Source organism: Sorex araneus, chromosome X, assembly GCF_027595985.1.
Source record: "Sorex araneus isolate mSorAra2 chromosome X, mSorAra2.pri, whole genome shotgun sequence".
Taxonomy (NCBI): domain Eukaryota; kingdom Metazoa; phylum Chordata; class Mammalia; order Eulipotyphla; family Soricidae; genus Sorex; species Sorex araneus.
Window position 1 is genome coordinate 234,210,753 of NC_073313.1, and position 26,494 is coordinate 234,237,246.

General features: G+C 40.6%; 1 protein-coding gene across 1 annotated transcript; it reads left to right on the plus strand.

Annotated features, from left to right (window-relative positions):
- CASP8 (caspase 8) lies at positions 1 to 26,494 on the plus strand. Its single transcript, XM_055122026.1, has 9 exons — positions 1 to 66; positions 1,925 to 2,054; positions 11,817 to 12,154; positions 15,141 to 15,246; positions 16,213 to 16,345; positions 18,748 to 18,812; positions 20,553 to 20,694; positions 21,856 to 22,354; positions 25,303 to 26,494. The coding sequence occupies exons 3-9, from the start codon at positions 11,850 to 11,852 to the stop codon at positions 25,436 to 25,438; spliced, it is 1,386 nt and encodes a 461-aa protein (XP_054978001.1). The 5' UTR covers positions 1 to 66; positions 1,925 to 2,054; positions 11,817 to 11,849; the 3' UTR covers positions 25,439 to 26,494.

Genomic DNA, 26,494 nt, shown 5'->3' on the forward strand with positions numbered 1-26,494 from the left:
GTTTCAGGGCACCCCAGGGGTCGAGGCCTCCGGGACTAGAGACTGGGATGAGACAAGGTGGAGCAGGTGAGTATTTGGCGCACAAGTGGCTTTGGGACCCCACTTTTTGGGATTGCCTTAGGGGTCAACTCGGATCCGCCAAGCGGGCACACGTCAGGGTTTGGGCCAGCACCCTCGATCCTGCGGGCTTTCTCGCCGCGGCGCTCCTCTGCACGCTCCCGAACGCCCGGCGCCCGGCCGCGCCCCCCGCTGCCCTCTGCTGCCGCTTCTTCCCGGCTGTCTCCCAGGAGCTTCGACAAGATCGTGACTTCTAAGTTTTCTGGCCAACTTGTCAGAAACTTTTCTTTGAAACTTTTTTCTTTACCCAAATGGAATATATATAAGTTTTCAGATAGCAGAACCACAGTTTTACAGATAAGAGGATTAAATGAGTTGTCGGGAGTGCCTCTTCCTCTTTCCTGGGGCACCTCGGACGCCCCAGTTGAGGAAATCATTCCACAAGATCTCTGAGGCCCACAGACCCCTCTCCCCTGCCCTGTTCAGGAATATTATTTCACCTGTTCATCCAGCACCCCCTTCCCGCTTTCTGGCTCCAGAAGGCCAACTGTGGAAATCTCCTGAACTGATGTGCTTATTTGCAAACTGTGCTTTTTAATTCTTTTTTCATCGGTTGGGGGGTGGGGGTGGGGGGAAGGGTGCACACTGGCTTATCTCTGAAGCCGGGAGTTATTAAATCATTTCTCTCTGTCTCTGCTTCCTCATATTGTAAAGGGATTCCTGGCTCTTGGTGAAGAGGCGGAGAATTTAAGAAGATAATGACTGTTCACAGCTGTACTGGCACAACCGTAGCACTAATACTACCACTCGGTACTACGAACTACCCAGTACATTTTAGAATTTTTATTTATTTATTTTTTGAGGGTACTGCTCACAGGATTTTCATTCCCATCCAGTCCTTGGCCTGCTCCAACTTTGTTTTTAATTTCATTTCAAACGAGTTTGAGTGCTACTTCATGCTATTTCCCTCTCTGACTGTCCTCAGAAACCTGTGTTCAGATTCATTTCTGGAGGGTTCCTTTCGTTCCTTGATTTGCAGAAAAGCTTGGTAAGTGCTAGATGTTACTACTTCCCCCACAGTTCCTGGGAAGTGTGGGTGTGAAAGGTGAAACCCCTTCCCTTCTGAACCTCCCAGCCCCACTAGTCACAGAATGGTGGAGATCTCATTCTGTCCCTGCTACCCAGATTTTTAGGGCCAGAATCACATGGTAATCAAGGTTTTCAATATTATAGGGGCACCTTTACTTAATTCTCTGCAGGTGAAGAGGCACTACTGACAACTCGTTTAATCCTCCTATCTGTAAAATAGGGGCTCTGCTAGCTGAAAACTTGTATTCCACTTGGGTAAAGAAAAGTTTCAAAGAAGAGATGCATTTGATTTCTCTTTTCCGCTCATGACATTGCAAAACACTTCAGCCTATTGACAGGCTAAGGCTGATTGCAGCAGGGCTAATGGAGGCTTGTTCATGTTTCTGTCTTTGAACGCAGGCCATGGGCAGGGCCCAAGATTTCTCTTAGATTTCAGAGAGTTTCTGTCATTTTCTAGGCAGCTGAAGGTAGCAAGATCTGGTGGTCTTAGATCCTTGGGGATGATTCTTATATTTGAATGTAGCTGGGGAAAGCACAAGAATTAAATGGGAATTAGCAGATCCTCCGCAAACTAAGGTGAGGGCCCTCTAGCTTCCAGATCTCAAGATCTCTTCTGCTCAATCATATTTATTGAATGAAAGTAGTGAAGTCTTGATCACAAATGAAGTGCAATCCTTCGATAAGCATATGAAGTGCTCTTGGTTGTCATTCTGTCCAACTTCTCAGAGACAGATCTGACAAAGTTCTCAGTCCTGTTCACCCCTTCCTCCCCCAACAGGAAAAGAGTGAGTAAACAACCCTGCTGTTAACATTTATTTGAACTGTGAATGTGCCAGAGTGACAAGGCTTGAGAAGAAGTTCCGGCCATTGTGTGGAGACCAGGATCAAAGACGTGGTACTTTATTAAGGTCAGTTTGCCTTTTGGGGAGGAAGATTTTTTCCCCTTCTCACCAGGGACCCCAGACCATGGCACTCTCACGATCATCTGGGCCTGTATCTGCAGTACTGGGGATTAAGTTTAGGACCTCAAGCTTGCCCTGAGGGATTCCTAAACCAAGGATCCATCTTTGGGCCCTGTTCTTGGTATCATTAACAGGAGCTCTTCTTTCTGGGGTCACAGACAGTGCAGGTGGTCCTGATTATGTCAATCCATGTCAGTCAAGCACCAAGGTTTGGGCTCAAAAATCTTTACCTTATAGGGAAGTGTTTTGAGCCATTGAGCCATCTTCCACAGGAAACATTTTATTTTTTTATTTATTTATTTTTTTTTATTGAATCACCAAGTGGAGGGTTACAAAGTTCTCAGGATTATGTCAGTTATACAATATTCAAACACCCTTCCCTTCACCAGTGCCCATCTTCCATCACCAACCCCCCCAGTATATCTGCCGCCCCCTCCCACCTCCCTAGTCCCCACCCTTGTACGTGATAAGTTTCACTTCATTTACGCTTATCTCGATTACATTCCATGTTTCAACACACAACTCACTACTGTTGCTGGGGTTTCCCCCAAAAAAGAAAAAGACAGTCCTATTGCCAATGAGGCATTTGATAGTTCTCCATTACTAAGAATATAGAGATATTAAGTCCTGCTGTTTGTTACATAACTTTTCTTTTTCCCCCTTGCCCTGCGCCACCGGGTTCACACCTGTTTAGTAATCGCCACGCTGTCTGACAAAGGGAAAAAAACCGAAGAGGATGGTTATTTCCCGTCATCAGCCGGCGTGGGGCTCCCACAGGAAACATTTTAGTCTAGACTTTTCTAGACCGTTCAGGATGTGTGCTGGCAGCCTCAACGTTCATAGAGATGATCCTTGTATTTGAGCATAAGTGGATAAAGTGAGAGTTTATAGCCTCTCAGAGTCAAGGTGAGACTGGTGAAATCTCCAGATCTCAAGACCCCTCCAGCTAAAACAGATAAATGCTTCCTGGGATTTTTTTTTTCTGGAATGTTCCAAGTAAAGTGGTAGGTATAGAGGCCCCATTCTTATCCTGGCCACATTTATAACTTTGTGCATCACTTCGTGCATTTTAGCTATTTGAGTATCTTTGTCAGGGACCTCTGTCCTGATGTCCATTTCTATAGGTTTTTTTTTTTTCTTGCTAATTTGCAGGAAAACTTTGTTTAAAGAACAGGTAGTAGAAAATGAAGAATAGAAGTCAAAATTTAAGTCTCAACTGATTTTGCTCCTATAGCCACTCATTTACCAACACCCATAACTATTGATACAGTTACACACACCATTCTAAAAATTCAATTATTAATTAACCAGGTGCAGAACAGTGGAGTGAATAGTAGAATGCAAATGCAGACTATAAAATCAGAGACCTATACTTGTAAGTTTATGCATTTATAGAGGAAGCTATAAATTTCTTTCAATTTAAAATAAAACATTGGTTCTAAGTTTTGCTGAGGCCCAAATGCCTCGCTAGACTGTGTAGAAGCCCATTTGTATGGATGCTATTCGTGTTTAGAGTGAATGGCTGTCAGGTTCTAGTGGAACCCCCAAGCTGGAGTACCCTTTCTGGGCTGGCGGAGTGACCCCTCTTTCTCTTAGGGGCTTTGTCCTTCAGCACCTTTCAAGTATTCTTGAGCTTTGTATGAGATGCTGATTTTGAATCAGAAGATTAATTCAAGGCTTGGATTTATTTTCCCAGCATTGAGGCAGTCATTCATATTTATTGGAGGAGCTAGAATATTGCTAGAAGGATTATCTGTAATTAGATGTCATATATTACAATTCCACTCTGGCATAATCAGTGGAGTGTTGGGACTCTGCAGTGAAATCCTGAGGTTTAAATTCAGAGTCTGGGGTCCAAAGCAATAGTACATTAGGTAGGGTGCTTGCCTTGCACATGGCCCACCCACGTTTAATCCCTGTCATCCTGTGTGGTCCTCCAAGCCCTGCAAGTAGTGATTTCTGAGCACAGAGCCAGGAGTAGGCCCTGAGCGCTGCCTATTGTGGCCATAAAACAAAGAGAGGAAAAACAAACAAACAAAAATATCCAGGCTCTTGGTGGTTGTCTGTCTGCAATAGGAATTTATTAAGAATTCCCCTTTCTATATTTTGGTATCTTCATGTTTCAAATGTCTGGATCGATAGCACAGTGGGTAGGGCGTTTGCCTTGCATGCGGCTGACCCGGGTTCGATTCCTCCACCCCTCTCAGAGAGTCCAGCAAGCTACCGGGCGTATCCCGCATGCATGGCAGAGCCTGGCAAGCTACCCGTGGCATATTCAATTGCCAGAAACAGTAACATCAAGTCTCACAATGGAGACGTTACTGGTGCCTGCTTAAGCAAATTGATGAGCAACGGGATGACAGTTGACAGTGACATGTTTCAAATAATTTTAATCTTTAAATATTGTAATATGTCTTTCCTCATTACATTACTTCACTGGTTTCTGACTGAAAGTTCTAAATCTTCACAAGGCCTGCCTTGGAGCCTGACTTCCTTTTACTCATTTCTAAAGAGCCTTTTCACAATGGTAAAATGAGGATGATAATTGCAGTTTATTTCAGAGATATAGAAAAATGTAGCAACTGAAAATGTCTTTTGTTTATTGGACATACATATTATAAATATTATTTTACATTATAACATAGCTTGTCTTCATATAAACATTTTCCTTACATCAAAAAATACTTTAGGCATAAATTTTGTTGTGTAAAATGTAAATATATTAAAATATTTTATAATGTAAAATATAATTGCATTATTTACATTATAAATATATTTATACAGATATATTATTTAGAAGATACATAATCTAAAGTAAAAGAAAACTTCCTGGTATATCAATACTTCTCCACTTCACTATTTTACCTGCATTATATGTAAAAATACTCAAATTGATATAGATTTGTGTAGATATGCATATTAATATATGTACATATGTGATATATGAATAAAGTCACCAAATCTGTGGTTTCTTTTTATGCCTTTTTGTACTTTGTCTAAGGAGCAAATGTTACTTTTTTTTTCATTTTGAACCAGAAAATTATGGCAGCATTTTGTTTTTTAATGTAGAAGTACTTCTGCTTATTCAGCCAATGATTAAGCTGACTGAAGCAGGCATAAACTCCACATTACTTTTTTTTAACTTTTAAATTTTATTTTCATAAAGTTGTTCACAATAATTGATTACATTCAGTATTTCAATACCAATCCCACCACCGTTACCCAGTCCCACCACCATTATTTAGAATTTTTCTACTACCACCCAAGCCTGCCCCATTGACAGATGCTAAGTAATTTATTTTGTATTGCTTGGTATGAATGGTATGAGATGTATGAAAGCATTCTTAACATTTTTCTCAATTTTTCCAATTCTGGAAGTCACGCGGTGACTCTAGGCCCCATGAAACAACTCCCCCACCTCCTACACACACACACACACACACATCTGAGTGTACAGACCTTGCCAGTGAAAGGTGTAGACACCTGTGCAGCCGGTTGCTTCTGAGGCCCCATGGCTAGAGACCTGGGACCCACACAAAGGAAAGCTGCCATTACTCACCACTGTGTCCTGGAAACCCCTTGCTGGCAGAAGCGTCATCAGCTCTTTCCTTTCTCAGTGTGCATTTGATATGATGCAAAAGCTTTGTCACATCATAATGATGACAAAATGAGAGATGAACTGGTGATAAAGGGCAGGAGCCAAGTGCCAATCTTGTTATGTTCAGATTCATGTCGCTCTATTGTATTATTGTCATTTATTGTTTATCTTAAAGATGCTGTGATTATGTAACAGAAAACTTGAAATGGTTTATTTCTTTTGACTCAATATTACTCTTCCCCTTTTCCTAAGAGGGGAGTAGTGGAATCAAGCCCATGTGAAAAATGTACCGTGCCTCTGAGCTACATCTCAGGCTTCTCAAGGCCCTATAATATCATTTCTAACAAATTAGTCTAAGAAAATAATTAGAAGTGTACATGGATGTTTTTGCATTTTAAGCTCATCCTAAACACAATCAGAGATTGCTTATTTATCATATTTCATTTTTTCTCTTTTCTAACATGAAAAGAACTTTTTTAAATGAAAAGAATTTAAAAATAAAATAAAATGTTATTTTGAAAACATTTAGAAATAAAAATAAATATCAGGAAAAATAGTTAACGAATGTATAAAGCATTTTCTGATTTTATTGAATTTTTAAAAGAATTATATTCTATAAAATGAGGTTTTCCCAATGACTTATGAAAAATATTAAGGACACTGGACTTATTGATACCAAATGGGATATAACTTAGAGATTTTAAGTACGTGTACATTTAGATGTAGAGACACTTGCTGATTCAAACTGTGTCTATGGAAAAAAGAATAGAAAGTAAAGTAAGTTTCTTTTTCCTGTCTACCCCCAGGCTTCTAGTTCCTCTCCTCTGAGGCAACTACTTACCAGTTTCCGGTGTGTTTTATTAAAAAATTGTTTGTGACTGTTCACATCTAACAGCACTTAATAATGTTATAGAGATACACATATCTAACCACATTCATTTTCTCAGTTTTTAAATCAGTGAAGTAGAGTTTTCTCAAATTTATTTAACAATTTAACTTTTTAATTGAGAAATAATTGTGTCCGATCTTATTTCTTTGTTTCGTTTTTGTTTTTTCACTGAATCACCCAGAATTACAAAGTTACAAATGTACTTATGAATGAGTTTCAGGCTTCTTTTGTTCCAGCACCAATCCCTTTACCAGTGCCCACTGACTTCCACCAATGTCCCCAGTTTCCCTCCCACCCCACAGCCTGGCTCTGTTCAGGCACTTTTCCCTTCCCCCATTGCCTTCCATCACTCATTTCTCCACCTGTGCCCCACTGACAAGCTTCCTACTGAAGACCAGTTCTTCTGTTCTTCATTTTTTATAGCCATTGGGCATTTGATATTCCCCTATGAAGTTTCTTTATATCACACATATGAGAGAGATTATTCAGAATCTGATCCTCCTCTGATTTATTTCATTTAACTGGGTACTCTCCAGATCCATCCACATTGCAGCAAATTATGTGACTTTATTTTTCCTTAAGGCAGAGTAGTATTCCATTGTGTACATGTACCATAGTTTCTTTATCCAGTCATTTGTTCATGGGCATTTGTGTTGTTTCCATATTTTGGCTATTGTATATAGGGTGCTGCAGTGAAATAGGAGTGCAGATGTTGTTTTCTGTTTTGTGCTTTTGGACCCTTGAGATATATTCCCAGGAGTAGAATTATTGGTTGCAGAGAAGCTCAATTCCCAGTTTTTTGTGGAATGTCATATTGTCTTTCAAAAAGGCTGGACCGGTGGGTGTTCCCACCAGCAATGAATGAGGATCTTTTTTTCCCATGTCCTCACCAACATTGGTTGTTGTTCTGTTTGATGAGTGCCAATTTCTGTGGCGTGAGGTGATATCACACCTTTGATTTTGTTTTTATTTGAATTTCCCTAATGATTAGTTATGTAGATCATTTTTTTTTTGGGTCACACCCGGCGATGCACAGGGGTTACTCCTGGCTCATGCACTCAGGAATTACTCCTGGCGGTGCTTAGGGGACCATATGGGATGCTGGGAATCAAACCTGGGTCAGCTGCATGCTAGGCAAATGCTCTCCCCGCCGTGCTCCCGCTGTGTTATAACTCCAGCCCTTATATAGAGCATTTTTTTGCATCCCCCCCTATAGAGCATTTTTTAATATGCCTTTTGGCCATTTGTATTTCTTCTTTGAAGAAGTTCCTATTCCTCGTCTCCCTAATTTTTTTTTCATAGGCTTGGGCTTTTTTCTTGAATTTTACCACTTGAGTTTTACCAGTACTTTATATATCTTGAATATTAACCCTTTGTCAGATGAGTGGTGGACAAATAATTTCTCCCAGTCCATGGGCTGTCTTTGTATTCTGATCATCATTTCCTTTGAGGTGCAGAAGCTTCTTAGTTTAATGTAGTCTCATTTGTTTAACTCTGGCTCTAATAGCTTGGTCATTGGCATTTCATCCTGAAAGGTACCTCTAAACTTCAATGTCATGGACATTTCTGCCTGTATTTTCCTCCATACACCTTACAGATTCATGTCTGTTATCTAAGTTTTTAATCCATCTTGATTTGATTTTTGTGCATGGAGTTAGAAAGAGCTGAGTTCATTTTTTAAATATATTTTTTATTGAATCACTGTGAAATAGACCCTTATAAAGCTGTTCATGATTAGATTTTAGTCATGTAGTATTCGAACACCCATCCCTCCACCAGTGTACATTTCCCAGCACCAGTGTCCCCAGGTTCCCTTCCATCACCCCCACCCCTAACCCCCCAGCCTACATCTATGGCAGGGTTTTTCTTCTGTCTCTGTCTCTGTCTCTGTCTCTCTGTCTCTCTGTCTGTCTCTCTCCTTTTTTATGCCTGAGGATGACCTGTTTTGTTTTCCCATTACTGCTTGTTGAAGAGACCTTTCTTCATATTTTTTGCTCCTTTATTGAAGATTAACTGACCATATACATAACAGTCTGTCTCTGGATTTTCTATCCTGTTGCATTGATCTGAGGGTCTGTCCTTATTCAGTGCTATGTAATCATTACTGATTTATAGTACAGTTTGAAGTTAGGGAAAGTGATGCCTCCCATCTTCCAGGAATTGCTTTGGTATTTGGGTGGTTTTATTGTTCCATATAAATTTCAGGAGTGTTTCATCTATTTCTTTGTAAAATTTATGGGTATTCCTATAAAAGACAGCATTGAATTTGTGTAATGCTTTGTGGTATATTGCCATTCTGACAATGTTCATCCTCCCAATCCATGAGCAGGGAATGTGTTTCCATTTTCTTGTGTCCTCTTTTATTTCTTGAAGTGGTGTTTTGTAGTTTTCTTTCACCTCTTCAGTTAAGCCAGTTCCTAGATATTTGTTTTTCTGAGGCACAATTGTGAATGGTATTGCTTTTTTAATACATCTTTCTTCTCTTTCATTATTTGTATACAGGAAAGCTATAGACTTTTTGGTATTGATTTTGTAACTGGCCACTTTGCTGTACAAATCTATCATTTCTGGATTTCATGTAGTCTTTAGAATTTTCTTAGTATCATGTCATCTGCAAATAGTGAAAGCTGGACTTCTTTCCTATCTGTATATGACCTTGATATCTTTTTCTTGCCTAACTGCTGTGGCAAGTTATACTACATAATAATATACAATATACAACATAATATATATAAAACCCCTCTCTTTCATATATATGTATATATATATGACATTGTGTTTGTGGGGTTTGTGTTTGCTTTACAGTAGCCCCTTAGGGATGCTTAGGGGTTACTCTTGGCTCTGCACTCAGGAATTACTCCAAGTGGTTCTTGGGGGGACCATATGGGTTGCTGGAGGTTGAACACAGGTAGGCCGTATGAAAGGCAAACACCCTACCCACGGTACTATTTCTCCGGTCCACCTCTTTAGTTTTTCTTTCAAAATTGGTATTATGTAATGAACTTCCTGAGCTATTGTTTATCCATAAAGTATTATATCATTCCTTCAAATCTAAGAGCCTAGCTGAGTAATATATTCTTGGTGAGAAATCCATTTCATTAAGTTTTTAAACTATATCCCACCATCAACTTTGGGCCTGGAGGGTTTCATTCTATAAGTCTACTAAGGGACGCTCCTTTGTATGTAATTTCCTTCTTTGATCTTGCTACTTTCAGTATTCCATCTCTATATATGGTATTCATCATTTTGATTAGGATATTTTTGGAGACTTTTTATTAAGATGTCTTTAAACTGGTACCCTTCAAGCTTCTTGGATCTGGATACCTGCATTCTCCATCTCCAGGAACTTTTCAGAAATGATGTCTTTAATTGTTACTACCTTATTAGAGTTGCCTCCTGCTCCTCTGGAACTCTGATAACTTTTATGTTGTTCCTCTTGAATTTTTACCAAAGTATTTCTATCTGCTTTTGAGTTATTTTGAGATATTTTTCCATCATTTGCTGTTGCCTCGGAGGTTTTCTGCATCTTCAAACTCACTGATTCTGTCTTTAGCTGTTGTTACTCTATTGTGGGCATCCATTGAGTTTTTTGTTTCATCTACCAATTTTTTTTAGTAAACAAAGATTTAATTTTGTATCATAGGACAATTTTATAATGTATTTAATTCATTTATAAGCTGCATTTTTGAACCTACAAATTAAGTTTAAGTAAAAGTGCTTACATATTAAAGTAAAATGCATTTCAAACCACTTGTAGGTATCTCCTTCCTAAAAGAGCTTCTCATAGTCGAAAAGAACTTTCAGCACTGTCAATATAAAAAAATTAAAGCCAGTTACACAGTTGGGGATACAGGATTAAATAAAACTGCAAAGATAAAAATTCTATGATATTAGGCCCTCAATTTTAGCCAACAATATGTGTTTCCATATTTTCTTTCCTTAGCACAAATCCTCATTCCACCTTTGTAATTAACTTAGATCATCCTTTCTGCTACTGGAATTTGGGACAAGTTAAGAGCATATGTCATATTCTATAATTCAAAAAACAAAATGAAAGAATAAGAGATAGGTCACAATAAAATTATAATTATGTTATATGTTTACCAAAATTTTTATTAATATTTCTGTTTGTAGTTTTCTTACTTATGCTCTTATTTCCTCCTGTATTTTATTGGCTGTCTATTCTATTGTTTCTCTCACATCCTGCTATATTTTATGGGATGTTTATTTCTTTGTTTCTTAGAGCTCATTAAACATCCTCACTATTTTGTCTCTGAATTCTTTATCAGAAAGATTGTATATGTGGGCATTCCTTGTTGCGGCATCAGGGTTCCATCTTCATCCACTACTCACAGTGGGGTTCTGTGCTGTTTTCCCATGGTGCCTTTGGTTATCTGGAGGTGGTACCTTCCAATACACTATCAGCGTCCCCCCTCCTCCCCACACAGTCAGAGAAGACTCTTGGGGACCCTTAGAGGAGAGTGCACCCCCATACCCTCCCCACCCGCACCTCCACTGTTACAGACAGACGCCCTACACTGCTGCCCTATTTCTTACCTAATTGGTCTTACACATCCAACCTCTCCAATCTGTTCATCACTATGTTTATTTTTCTTTGGTGGGGGAGGTGGGTTCCAAACCCAGTGGTGTTCAGGGTTTATTCCTGGCTCTGCACTCGGGGATGACTCCTGGCAGTGCTTAGAGGACCATATGAGGTATCCTAGGGATCAAACCTGAGTTTCCTGCATATAAGGTAAATGCAGTATTTCCTACACTATCGCTCTGGACCCTATTCATCACACTTTAAATGTTAATCCCACTCTCATCTCCCGGAGAAAGCCTGACCTCACATCACTGTAAGAGGCCCTTTCTGGCCGAAGGCCTAATTGACTTGAACTGTTCTGCCTCAACTCTCTGCAAGAACAGTCCTTTTACTTCTAGCCCTATAGGGCCCTTTCTTCAGAAAGGTTTTCTCCCTTCCTAGGTTAAGGTTCCCTCTTCCATCTTCCTGCGGGGTCCTGATTACAGTTTCCTGCCCATTGGTTATAGTTAGTTTTATAGTGACATTACTCAACTGTTAGTTGCCCTTTGGTTGTTGTTCTCTTCCATGTAACCATAGAAAAATGCCTGGTATAGTGGAAGGACTAGCTTTTCATAAGGAAATAAACAACTAATGGACTCTTCTTCCTTGTCTGAACCTAACATTGTATTTTGACCCCAGGTTGTGACTACATTCTCCTGACACTTGGCAAGCATGAATTTCAGCAGCCGTCTCTATAGTATTGGGGAAGAGCTGGGCAGTGAAGACCTGGACTCCCTCAAGTTCCTGTGCAACGACTTTATCCCACAGAGGCAGCAGGAACCCATCAAGGATGCTTTGATGTTATTCCAGAGACTTCAGGAAAAGAGAATGTTGGAGGAGGACAACATGTTCTTCTTGAAGGAGCTGCTTTTCCAAATTAAGAGATTTGATCTTTTGATAAAGTTCCTGCATACCAACCCGAAAGACTTGGAGCAGGAGCTCCAGATACCGGGCAGGGCTCAGATCTCTGCCTACAGGTGGGGGAAGTTGCACAGGGATGGGAGAAAGGAAGTTGTCTGTAGCAGTGCTGATTGTGTGTTTTCTTTGATATGACTTTGGAGACTCTGGGAATAAGAAACTCAAGAGCTCAAGCATAATTCAGAACAAAATGGGCTGGGAAAATAGCTCAAAGGTCTGGAGCTCATGCTTTCTCTGCATGAGGCCCCGAGTTTGGTCCCTGGTTGCATATGGCACCCCAGTACTTCCGGGTATAGACCCCTGGTCCCTAAGCACCAGCAGGTGGGAACCTCATGGCCTCCAGTATCGTTGGGCCTGCAAAGCATCACCTTGATGGACGTGAGCATCGATGTGGAAGGCCCAGATGATTGCAGGGAGTGGCCTCTGGAGTTCTCTGAGCACTGCTTGGGAGCACCCGCCCCCCAAAAAAGAAAACCAAAGATGTAGGACAACAGAAAAAATTAAAAACATTTTCCCAAATGCTATAGTTATGCTGAAATTAAAAGTAGAACTTTTTCTAAGTGTTCTAAGTCTTTCTCTCTGTCATGCGTCTGCTCTCTTGCTGCCTCTGCTTTACTGATGCTCACATGGTGTGCCTCCTTTGCCTAGTGGTGGATAAAGCCTCAATACTTCCCATCTGAAATCCCCATCCCACTACCTATAGATGATTATGGAAATTCTCGTCTGGTTGGAGTGTTTAGCTTTTATTCGCACAAGTCCTCCAATGCATTATATGTTCTCAGTCATTCTAGACTGGCTACACGGAGTCAGTGTGAGCCTGTGAGGATGGCTACACCTAGGTGGAAGGAGTGGTTTGGGTTGTTTGTCCTGCCAAAGGCTGTGCCACTCCCTCTTTTCTCTCCTGAGGGAGTGTGGGTAACCCGGAAATGATGACCATCCATGTTTACTCATTTGGAAACCGTGACAAGTCTTTAAAAATGAAGTTCACCACCTACTTCTGTATTTCAACATTCTCTGTTATCAGACAGTCCTGAAAGCTATTTTTAGCTTTCATTAAAACAAACTCACCAAAACTAAACTTTTATCTATTTCACAATCTCTACAGTGAGTCAGTAACTGTCATGAGTGCTCTGACGTATTCACAGCCAGGCTGACAGGCACTAACTGTTAGCAGCTTGACTAGTAACACCCTGCCACTGGGGCCCATCTTTATTATGTTTCTGTATTTGATTATCTTTCTAAGGCTTCTGTAACAGCCCCACACACTGGATGACTTAATATTATATAGAAATCAATTTTCTAATGATTGTAGAACTCTTAACACTACATAAGTCTGGCAGAGTTGGCTCCCTGGGGAGACTGGGAAGGGCAATAATAGTTTCATGCCCCTCTCCATGCTCCAGGTTTTAATTAGCTATAGGTATTTTCTCTACTCCATTTTTCTGCTTCCATTCTCCCTTCTGTATCTATCTGAATTTATCTATACTTTTTTTTCCCTGAGGGGTGGGCGTTGGATCCCAAGCAGTGCTCAGGATATCCGGGGAGCCCACCTGAGATTCTTGGTCAACCTGGCATTCCACTCTTTACAAGGGACCGGGAATACAATGCTTCTGGGACCCTGCAGTGTAGAAATAACTGGGACCATTCTGGTGGTGCTGGGGGCCGCACCTAGAGATGCTTGGGGGAACATCTGGTACCAAATTAGATCTGGGTTAGGTGTGTGATAGACAGGCACCCAGACCACTGTGGGAAGCAAAAGAGGTAGCCTTGAGAAAAGAGTGCTTCTATCTCTTTGCTTGACCAATCTCAGTCATCTGGGGTTATTCCTGGCTTGGATCAGGGCTAGTAATGTCTTCTTTGAGCACCTATAGGTGCTGACACTCGTATCCCACTAGCCCTACCAGGCAGGGATCAAGCTGCACCTAAAGTCCAATTGTACATGCCAGCGATGATCCTGGCCATCTCCGGGAGCTGTGACTCAGGCTGGAGTGAGGAATTGCTCTTTGCAGGACAGTCATTCCTAACCTTGGCATAGGCATTCCAGGACTGCCACCTTCCTCTGTAGAAAAGGAGTGCTGGAAGAGGCAATATTGTTTTTATTGAAAGCGATATACTTAGTTGTGAGGACTAAGAGAGGAATTTGTTTTCAAGCTTAGAGGCTTATAAAAACCAAAGGGCTGGGACCCTGCTCTCCGAGAGTTACCTAATCAAACAATTTTAATAGGTGGCACTTTGGGCTACCCAAAGGAACAACAGTGAATGCAACTTGGAGGACCTTCATGCCAGGCAAAAGGAGAGAGAGGGCAGTTGGAAGTGTTTAGGAGGACATGGGGGTGGGGGATAGGTCAGGAGTGGCCAGGGAAGAGAAAGAGATAGATTGTGTGCAAAGGTTTGTATTACAAAGGGTCAAGTGCTTGACTTTGCCAATGAAGGTAACAATGGAAGAACCCTGACAAGTTTTATTTTTATTTATTTATTTATTTATTTTTTGCTTTTTGGGTCACACCCAGCGGTGCTCAGGGGTTACTCCTGGCTTTACACTCAGGAATTACTCCTGGCGGTGCTTGGGGGACCATATGGGATGCCGGGGATCGAACCCGGGTCGGCCGCGTGCAAGGCAAACGCCCTACCCGCTGTGCTATCGCTCCGGCCCCCCCTGACAAGTTTTAATTAAGGAAGTGACAAGTTGATTTGCAATCTAAAAGAAAAGCTTCAAAAATAAAAACCTCTCGTATTACAGCAAGATCTTGATTTTAGAGTGCAGAGCAACAGGAAAACTATTAGTTTAACAGAAATTAATTAGTTTAACAGAAATTAACATAAATTAGGGGGCTTTTAAGTTCTGTTTAGGTTGGAATAGTTAGGTCTGAGTCAAAGGTCTTCTGTATCACAATGTTAGTTTCTTTCCAAGGACTTGACTCATGTTGTGTCATTAGCTAATTTATTTTAAAGAGAGGCTACTGGAATCTAGTTTCACACAACTTCATGCTCAAATGAAAGCAATTCAAGAAAGTATTTCTAAAGTGTCTCTGTTTTCCACCACAGGGTTATGCTTTTTCAGATTTCAGAAGAATTCAGCAAAAATGAAGTGAAGCAGTATAAGTTTTTGTTGAGTGAGTTGATTTCCAAATGTAAACTGGAAGAAGACATGGTAAGACATGGTGTTTCCCAAGATTTAGCCCTAAGGAGGAGCCAGCCAATGAGATTTCTGAGGCAGAAAAGAGGATGAGTTTGGTGAAAGTTACCTGATTCTTACTTTTGAGAGATTAAAGAGAGGCTAGAGAGATAGTATAGCAGCTAGGACGTTAACTTTACACGTGCCAACTTCAGGTTTGATTCCCAGCAGCTTATATGGTCCCCTGAGCATCCATAGGAATGATTCCTGAGTGCAGAGCCTCCAGTAAGCCCTGAGTACCATTGGGTGTGATCAAAAAAACAATAACAAAATAACAAAGGGTTTAAAAAGGAAATTGGTCCAGATATAATTTCTTTGTTAAGGCAAAGTGCTGCTCACACCATTATCAAGGGCAGGCTGGGGTGTGGAGTAAGGGGAAAAAGGCTGATTGTGGGGGCTTAACTCAACATGAGACCCTACAAAGTCAGGAAAGACAATAGTGAGCCCAAAATGCCTTCCTTGTTGATACTCCATCAAACTACTTGGGACCTGGAACTCTGTATGTTTGTATACGTATGCATATGTGTGTGTTTGCATACATAAGTGCATGTGAGTGTGTGCATGTAAATGTGAGATCTCATGTACAGAGGTGGATGTGGGGTGTAAGCAGGGCCCAGGAGGACCAGGTCACTGGGTCTCAGTCATGCACCTGGGCTGTCTCATAGTCTTCACATGAAGAGGTCCATGGTCAGGGCCTGGGGCTGAATGATGGATGAATAGCTTTTCTCTCTTATCTTATCTGTCTTTCTACCAAAAAGCATGGAATTACTTTTTTAGGGGTCTGTGTGCTTTATAAAATCAAGATGTCTACTCAAGGATTGGCTTGGGATGTTAGGATGGGACCTTGATTTGGAGAAAGCGGAGATATGAAAAGAAAATAATGGGATCTAAAAGCCAATGTGATTCAATTTAATCTTCTAAGCTTATTTCTCCTCCCTATAGAACTTGCTCGATATTTTCATAGAGATGGAAAAGAGGGACATCCTTGGGAAAAACAACTTGGAATATTTGAAGAATATCTGTTGCATCAACAGGAGTCTGCTGAAGAAGATCGATGACTATGAACAATGTGAAGGTAAGAAGTGACCCAATGGCTATGATGTGGAAGATGTATTCCTAAATTTTCAAATCTCTCTGTACCCAGGTGTTTCTAACTACATATATATATTAATAGTTAGATATTCAATCCAGAAGGGAAGATGAGTCTTACAAGAAGTTGAGATGGATCCTTAAATGGTAAATATGGGTGGGTTTTTTTCAAGATTTGTTTAGTTTGTTCTTTGAAATATTTTTTTGGTCAACTTCTCTACACACAGAAGGATGAAAGAGTTGCCAAAAGCACAAATTCCACAGCCCCAGGTCAGATCTGAAATGGAACAAAGATAACTCATAATAAGGTTTTAATGTTGCTGTGTGAGTTTTAATATATGCTGCCTGTTTTATATATCAAAAAGGCAGAATCCAATATATCTCAGGAGTTTCTTAAGTCACTTTCTTCTCTAACGAGAACATTGGACTTGATCTTCATGTCAGAGTTCCCTTGACCAAGGCTGAGTGTAACTATTTCCTCAAATTTCTGCCAACTCCTACTCCTCCTGTTACCCAAATTGCCCCATCACCAGCCTGCCTTACTCTTGGGATACTGCAACCAAATCATACTTCTAGTGCCAGATAAAGAACTTTGTCCAAATTCTCTATCCTTTTTTGTGTCTGGGTAAGATAGGTTAAATTAGAGAAAGAGAGGGGCTGGAGTGATATTACAGCAGGGAAGGCGTTGCTTTGCATGCAGCTGACCCGGGTTCGATCTTCGACATCCCATATGGTCCCCTGAGCACCACCAGGAATAATTCCTGAGTGTAGAGCCAGGAGTAACATCTGAGCATTGCTGGGTGTGACCCAAAAAGTTAAAAAAAAAAAAAAAGGAAAAGAGATACTCAAGGATCTGTTGCAATTTTTTTATTGGTTAGATATTGTGTTTCTAAAAATTGCATATGCTCCCTAAGAATTATTTTTAATTGAGAATAAATAGAAACCCTATACCCTATGAGTATTCATAATATTAATATTTGTTGTAATTCCGTCCTTTGTGGTGTGTGTGTGTGTGTGTGTGTGTGTGTGAGAGAGAGAGAGAGAGAGAGAGAGAGAGAGAGAGAGAGAGAGAAAGAGAGAGAGAGAGAAATGCACACCAGATCACCCTCTGTTACAGAGTGTCTGAGAAATTTCCCTGTAACTATTCCTTCCCTAATTGTCTGTTGGACCCAGGACTTTAAGAATTTAGAATTTAGTACTTCAAGTCAATAATTCATTACCAGTTAGTGCTGTCTAGTAGTTTTATTAGTGACTATCTCAGAAATGCCACGGCTAGAAATTCAGCCAGGCAGTGTAGAGTACTATGCAATATAACTCTTCTTGGTCCTGATTCTCTGGTGATGAGACAAAACCAAACGTGCAGAGTGTCTAAAGCTTGTTAGCTCCCTACCTGCAGGATCCCCGGGGACTGCAAGCAAGCTATGCTTCAGGCATTTAGGTCAATTTTCATTTAAAAAGGCAAAATGAATATTTTCCCTTTTAAAATGTTTACATAGATGTTACTTTAAAAAAAAAAAAACCCAGCTGGAGCAATAGCACAGCGGGTAGGGCGTTTGCCTTGCACGAGGCCGACCCAGGTTCGATTCCCAGTATCCCATATGGTCCCCTGAGCACCGCCAGGGGTAATTCCTGAGTGCAGAGCCAGGAGTAACCCCTGTGCATCACTGGTGTGACCCAAAAAGCAAATTAAAAAAAACAAAAAAAAAACCCAAAGTAGTATAAGGAAGGACCATCTTTCCTTATTTTTTCCTAAGTACTTTGGTTAGTCTATAATGAAATTGACATAAAACAGATTAAGGAGAAAACAAATTATTTAATTTTGTATGTAGGCAAGTTCTGAAAGTCTGTGAGATTCCAAAAATGACCATATAGGAAGATTATAAACCATTTATACAGGGGTTGGAGATAATTCAGCAAGTAGGGTGCTGGGCTTGTATGTGTCAGACCTTCGCTCGATTTGTGGCATTACATATAGTCCCTGAGACCAGCCAGGAGTGTCCCTTAGCACCCTGGGTATGGTCCCAAATCCAAAATTAAAGAAACCTTTTAGACAAATTTATGAAGAATTGAAAGGGGTCTGAACTTGGGGCAGAAACTGATGATTAATATAAAGATGTGTTTACACAATCTCTTTGGCTCTGCACTCCTATCTCTGATGATAAGGAGAATAGGGAAGGTTCCTTGCTCCTGGAAAATTTATTTCCTTCTTTTGGAGGGAAAGGAAAGGGGAATCAATGTTCTTATATTGGCTATTGAATATAATATCCAATGAATATTAAAATAATCACTATGCTAAAGTGGTATGTTTTGGGGTGATACTTTCTGAACCCCTATACTCTACATAAAACTTGACCAATGTGCATGTTTTTGTGTCTCAACTGCTCACAGTTGAAAGGTCGATGGAAGTGCTGACAATATGTGATTCTTCAGGACAACAGGGAAGTCAGCTGCAGGTATGGTCTCGAGAACACCCATTCGTTTTCCTCTTTGTATTGCAGCCTCTAGTGACTGATTTTTTTTTAATGTAGGAATATTGCTATTTATTCAGCCATTGATGACTGAATTGCTTAGTCTTTTTTCGCTCCTAGTTGAGTATAGAAGGGGAAGAAATATATTAAAGTATTGAGAACTTTTTTTTTAAACACATCAACAAAAATATTTAAGGTGTGACTTAAATATTTCTACTTAATACTTCTGCAACACCCTAGCTCCGAGGATCACTCAGAGAAGCATAACCCCTAGACCCACGTGTCCTTTGTAATCCCCAGTGGCACTGAAAGCCATAAACCTGGTCTGCTGGCTGACCAGGGTTTGCTTTTGCTCTGCCCGAATAATCTCCAAACCCTCATCAGTGAGGGGCAGCCCCAATAAAAAACGAGCTGGATTCCATGATGGGCAAAGAAAAGAAAGGGAGACCTCCTGCAGGGACTTCACCTTTTTTTAGAGGACTGGGCGAGCCAGCTTCACCGTGAGCCTCTCCTGGTGCTTGACCCGCCCCGCTGCCCCCCCTCCACCCCCACTGGGCCCCAGATAGTGTTCAGTTGTCCTACTACACTAGGTCTATTTTTGGAGAAAGGCGCTGCCTTTTAAATTCACTTCCCAGTTGATCTCTTAGGTTTCCTGTGTATAGATTCTTTATTTTGAATCAAAGACCAAAGCATTGAAAGAAGGGCCGGAGTGGCTGCGATGCCACTTCTACCTAACCCTTCCAGCAAAAACCTAAGGAGCCAGAGGAGCCTGGCAGGGCCGGCAAAAACTCAGGGTTTACTTTGCGCTTGTCCTCTCAGAAGTCTTTCTCTTTGGTGATTGGGGCAAACTGCAAGCATGGACAGAGAGCTGTTTTTGTGTTCTTGTCTAAATGAACTGACACAGGGCTGACCTCTCTAGATGTACCCAATCTGCTTGCTCCACCCTCAGCAGTTCGCCCAGCTCATTCTCGCTCTAGCCCTGTGCTCCTCCTGGGGGCAGAGGAAACTTTGGCAGGAGATCTGAAACGAAGATTCTGTGCGCTCCAGATGACCAAAAACCTTCTCAGTTTGAAAACTACTGGATTAACCGAAGAGGCACCTTGTAAATGGTTTTTACTGAACCTCTGCTCGGTGCAGAAGCAGCAGAGCCAGGTTTGACCATGTAGCCATGGACTGTTTCCTTGTATGTTCAATTGCCATGCAGATTTTCCCATTAAATGCCGAGCATGTTAAGAAGGCACTATCCCTGGGAAAATCAGGACAACTCAATCTAGCAAGGACTGATACTTTCAGGGACTAGCACGCATAGCAAACTGAAAGAAAAGCCCAAACCCACCTCACCCAGCACATCTCTGTCCTCAGCTTTCTGAGGGCCTGAGAGACCTGTGCCACACATCCACTCTGGCCTGTGATGGACAGGCCCTCTGTGCTCAGCCGGGCCCCTGAACACATTGAGCTGGTGGCCAAGGATCACAGGGGTCTCGAAAGGGCAACCCTGAAGACTCACTTATCGATTCCTGTTGGAGCAGAGACAGTGACAAATCATGGCAAAACAATGCGATGACAGCAATTATTAATGCAAAGACAAAGTGCACAGGAGGCCCAAGTTTGGGGGTCTGACTTTCCACATACAGTGGGGCAGAAATGTGGGACTTCTGAATAGAAGGAACGGGGGATTTGATTCCCAGTTGGACTGAGGGAAGTTGTTTTTGTTTTGTTTTGCAGACATCAGACCCTGTTTACCAAATGAAAAGCAAACCTCGGGGATTCTGTTTGATCATTAACAATTATGATTTCAACGTGGCACGAAAAAATGTACCCAAACTTTGCCAGATGAAAGACAGAAGTGGTACAGATGCGGATGCAGGTATAAGTAGAAGCCAAAAGAGAAAAGGGAAAGGATGATCTATGCATCCCCCTTTTACTACGGTTTCCCATTCTGTATTTTATATTCTACTGATAAGGAAGATCGTACTGTGTTCGAGAAAGACAAAAATTTAAGAAACACTTAAAGAATTGTTTACAATGTACTAGCAACAGAAATACTAATATTGAGTCAAATAAATACTGTAAATAATTGTTTAAGAGCATCAAATGCTAATTTTCCTTAAAAGTCTAACAGTTATGAATGAATAAATATTGTAATAAAATTCATTACAACATGAATGCAACCCATAAAAGAAAGTAATTTGGGACCAGAGATATAGTATAAAGGTTAAGGTGCTTGCTTTGCTCATATGTGGCCAACCCTGGTTTCACCCCTAGCACCACAAATGGTCCTCCAAGCCCTACCAAGAGTGACCTCTGAGCACAGAGTCAAGCTTTGAGTACCACTGCTTGTAGCCACCCCTTTCCCCGAGTAATTAAAATTTGCAAGTGGTAAGGAGGACTAGAAAGGGATAGCTATTTTGTGATAACTTCTGCAAGAAAAACTTATAAAAGTTCTAATTGATCTTTTAAACATTCATATATTATACTCTGATAAGTGTAAACATAAGATAGTTCAAGATAAAATCAATATGGATTTTATGAAAATATTTTGATTATATAAGTAGTCAGCTGATAATAATACAATTAACTTAAAATATGTAGTTTATGTAATAGGTCAGTAGTGTTTATGTTTTTGGTATTGTTGTAGACATTACTGCCCAGCCCTGCCCATGACCTTCTCCCCCATCCCTATATCCACTATGGTTCAACATTCCTTCCCTCTAACCCGTACCCCCGTTATTTGCCCATTGACAGTTTTGGTTTTGGAGCATACTGTTTTACATTCATTTGGTGAAAAGCCTGATTAATAGTTCATTATCTTGCAGACCAGTTGAGTAAAAACACAGGCCAACAATAATTCTGTCCTCTTTCTTACTTATCTCAGGATTGGGGGGTGTTTTCAGCTAGAGGAAGGGTCTTGTTTTTAAATTGTGGTTCATATTTTTAAGTTAAACCCACTGTTCTCTTCTAGGCTCTATGTTGTGGTCTAGGGATTATTGTATAATAGCACTTTCCTTTTTTTTTTTTTAATATTCAGTGAAATTGAATAGTACCTTCAGTGATCTTCATTTTGAAGTAGTGAACTACAGAGACTGCACAGCAGAGAAAATCTGTGAGATTTTGAAGGACTTCCAAGGCAAGGACCATAGTGAAAAGGACTGTTTCATTTGCTGCATTCTCTCTCATGGAGATAAAGGCATCATCTATGGCACTGATGGGCAGGAAGCCTCTATCTACACAGTGACCTCTTTCTTCACTGGTGAAAACTGTCCTTCCCTTCGAAACAAACCCAAAGTCTTTTTTATTCAGGCTTGTCAAGGAGAGAAGTACCAAAAAGGGGTAGCTATTGAAAGTGACTCAAATCAGAAGGAGCTGTGCTTAGACACGGATGCGTTCACTCAGATGTATATCCCAGATGAATCTGACTTTCTGCTGGGGATGGCCACTGTGTTCGACTGTGTTTCCTATCGAGACTCCACAAAGGGGACATGGTATATCCAGTCGCTTTGCCAGCACCTTAGAGAAGGATGTTCTAGGTAATTTTTTTCTCTTTAATACTTCATCTTCTCTCTAAATATCCAGACCAACTATCCATTACATAGTTTTACTTCCCAGAGAAGTTGCAAAGTGGAAGACATGGCCAGGATAAACATAGAGAGAGAAACAAGTAATTCCTGAGGAATTCCCTTACTAAGAATCTCAAAGGAAAAGAAGGCTTTCATCTAGCCAGGAAAGAGGCAAAGCCATGTAGCTTAGCCTATTCTTCAGGCAGAAATATGACTGTGCTAATTCAACTGTTTTTGGAAACCAAGAAGGAAGTAACTCATTTCAGTATATTAATATATTCAGTATATTAAGAAGTAACTCAGGGGCTGGAGCGATAGCACAGCGGGTAGGGCGTTTGCCTTGCACACTGCCGACCCAAGTTCAATCTCCGGCATCCCATATGGTCCCCCAAGCACCGCCAGGAGTAATTCCTGAGTGCAAAGACAGGAGTAACGCCTTGAGCATTGCTGGGTGTGACCCAAAAAGAAAAATAAAAGAAGTAACTCATTTGTTTAACATCCCCCAACTTTGTCAAAAGTTCTCCAAAAGCTAATTAACTTCAAACCGTCTTGGTGTATTGTTGGAGATTATCATTAAAGAGTAGTAATTTGGCCTGATTTAAAGCTACAAAGTGTGAAAAACCCTTCCTTCATTTATTATATCCTATTTCCTTTAATTAAGCGATGATTTGCTTTGTCAGTTTACCCAAATACTCACAAGACTGATGGGTGACTAGCAAGAAATCTGAAAGTTCCTTTCCATCTTTTATCTTTTCCAGTATATACTTCTGTTTTTTAAAATATGGTTGAAATCTATAACATTGTATAACTGAAGGCATGCATTCTTATAAATTACTGTTTATATATAAATTTACCTCTAGTAGTTCAATTCTGTCATTCACAATACAAGTTATCCCTTTACCCAAATGTACATATATAAGTGAAATTATAGTGATTGTCTTTCTACATCTAATTTTGATTGTCTTTCTACATCTAATTTTGATTACAACTCTAGGCTATTTTAAATAATGCTGTAATGGACATGAAAGTGCACAAATCTCTTTCAAATTGTTTTTTTTCCTTGGAACAACCCAGAAGTGGGATTACTGGATCATATAGCATTTCCATTTTAAATCTTTAAGGACTCTATAGGCTGCTTGCCATAGTGGCTGCACCCGTTTACCTCCTGCCAACAGATCCAGAAGTAAAACACCCAAATCTTATGTTGACATTGGGATTTTTGACAGTTAGTAGAGATCTTAGGCAAACTCGAGCATATTTAATTGGAGTAAATGTTCTTTTGAACCTTACATGATATCTTTTATTGTGTATCAGTTTCATATGTATATAAACATATCTACCTAAAAAACAGAAACATATAAAACTAGTCTCCGGTAGGAAGCTTGCCACTGGAGGGTTTAGCAGGAGGAAGGACTGGACTGGAAGAGAACACCACAACAATGGGCAGAGGGAAGCTGTCACCAGGAGGATGAGAGGACTGAAAGGTGGTAAAGTGTTATGTATGAAACTCTACTAACAACAGTACTGTAGTACTGTACAGTGCCTAAAAACTGCTGGGTTGGAAGGAAACTAGGAACATTGGTGCAAGGAAGTAGATAATGATGAAGGGATTAGTGTAGGAACATTGTATACCTGTAAGCCAATAATGAAAAAACTAATTCATGGTGAATAAAGTTTTGAAAATAAATTCAATTCAATATATAAAAGCCATCATTATTATTATTATTTGACCCACACCTGGCAATGAGTATGGGTTATTCCTGACTCTGTGCTCAGGAATTACTCCTGGTGATGCTCAGGGGACCATATAGGATGCTGGGGATCAAACCTGAGTCTCATGTGCAAGGCAAGCACCCTACCTGCTATACTATAACTCCAGCCCCTAAACTAGTATTGTTTTCTTTAGTAAATTATTATGTAGTAATAAGAATATGGTAGTGAATTTTCTCTTTATAATATATCGATATATTTATCTACAATACGGTATATATTAATAAGGTTTTTATAATTTTTCTACATCTAGAATCACAGAGAGGTCAGTTACATTCTTCACAGTCAAATAATAGGACATACTTATAACTATTGAATCTTTCAAGGAGTTACCAAGGATGGTATTATTATTATTATTATTATTATTATTATTATTATTAAAGTGGTATTGATTAGTCATCAGTTGACATTACTGTCAAACCAGGAGCTCAGGAGCTTCTATGTGTTTATCTGTTTGACTGTATCCACCACCTGTTCAGTGCCATCACACATCAAAGTGTCCCCTCTACCCAATTCTTTCATTTCTTTGCCCTTTCATTCCAGTTTCATTGTAACCACCATAGTTCTCAGAGTCTAAGAGTTATTGATTTTATATTTTACCAATTTATCTGCTTTGGTTACTTATATTCCAAATGAGTGTCACTAGTTAGTAATTAACTTTCTGTCTTACTTTGCTTAGCATAGCCACCTCAAGTTCCATCTGTTACCATGAAAGTCACTATCTTTTTTAATGACAGAGCAGTATACCTATATATGTAATATATAGGTATATATATTATTGTATACATGTGTGTATATACATATGTATATACATATATAGCACAGTTTTTCTGACCAGCAATCTGTCAGTTACCATTTAGTTTGATGCCATGCTTAACTACTGTGATAAACACTTCTCTCAATTCTGATGCACATGTATTCTTCTGAATTATGGTTTTTATATAAAAATGAGTTATTAAACTCTAAGACAACTTATTTACCAGGAATGCTGTTATAAATTTGATTTTACAACTTAACTGTTTCAAATGCCCAATGTTTTGAGCGAAAGAGTTATAAAAGTGTGCACCAGATAAAGGGTTTAGATTAATCTGGTGCATACTATCTTGATTTTTCCCCTCATAATGACAGTGTTGTGTTATGTTTTACAGGGGTGACGATATTCTTACCATTCTCACTAAAGTGAACTATGAAGTGAGCACTATGGATGACAAGAAACGTAATGGGAAACAGATGCCACAACCTACATTCACACTGAGAAAAAAACTCAAGTTCCCTCTGAATTGATGCTCTTGTTTTGTTTCCTAATACAATGCTAAATTTATTTGCTATCAAGAGTCTATTTTGCCCTTGTATTTTTCTGTTAGACAGAAGCAGGGAGATGGGAGTCAGGTAATCTAATCTAAGAATGTAAGCACAGTAAAGCCTAAATGCCTGGCTTCATAATTGTTAGAGACTTTGGAGCTATAAGTATGATCTTAAACATATTTGGGGAGAATGTCCTGACCCCATGCCAGGCTGTCTTCAACGGGGCACCTCGGAGCGGGGTGGGTTGAGTTTCACTCCCTGCCCCAAGCAGAACCCCGGCGGCTGAAAACCTCCAGAACTCGTGCTCCAGGCCGCTATGCTTCTTTTTCTCCCGGAGGGGAATGTAACATGAAGTCTGCCATAGCCATGCCATCGGACTCCTCGCCAGGCTGTTTCACTCGGGGTACCCCAGAACCCTCTCTGCCCCAAGGGACCCAGCCCCTGTAGCCAAAAACCTCCAGGACCCAACCGCCGCCATGCTCAAGGCCACTCCCCACACGCTCGGCCGAACCTCACCCATGAGTGAAGTCCCACAAAAGCCAGGTAATGCGGAACTTTGTGACCTTGAACTCTGGGCTTAACAGGACCGGGAACGGAGATCTTCTTCCCTTTTCCCCCAGTCTACAGTGACCCAGGGGTCACACCCATAAACTACCTCCTGCTGGCGCCAGATATTCTCATCATCAGCCACCATCCAGATCACATGGCTCTTTCTCCCGGGAGGGAGCATAACATGAAACCTGTCATAGTTATGCCACTGGATTCTGCGCCAGGCAGTTTCACTTGGGGCGCCCCAGAAGGGGCGGGTGAGAGCGCTCCCCTCCCCAAGGGACCCAGCCCCAGCAGCTGAGTACCTCCAGATCCAACTGCCACCATGCTCAAGGCCACTCCCAACCTGCTCAGGCCAAGCCTCATGCATGAGTGAACATATTCTTGGACCATGCAGCTGCATTCGCAGCCAGGCAACACATCATAAGACATTCCCTACCTATTTTCCATAAGTACCACACCACATTTGATGGGGTTCAGATAGTA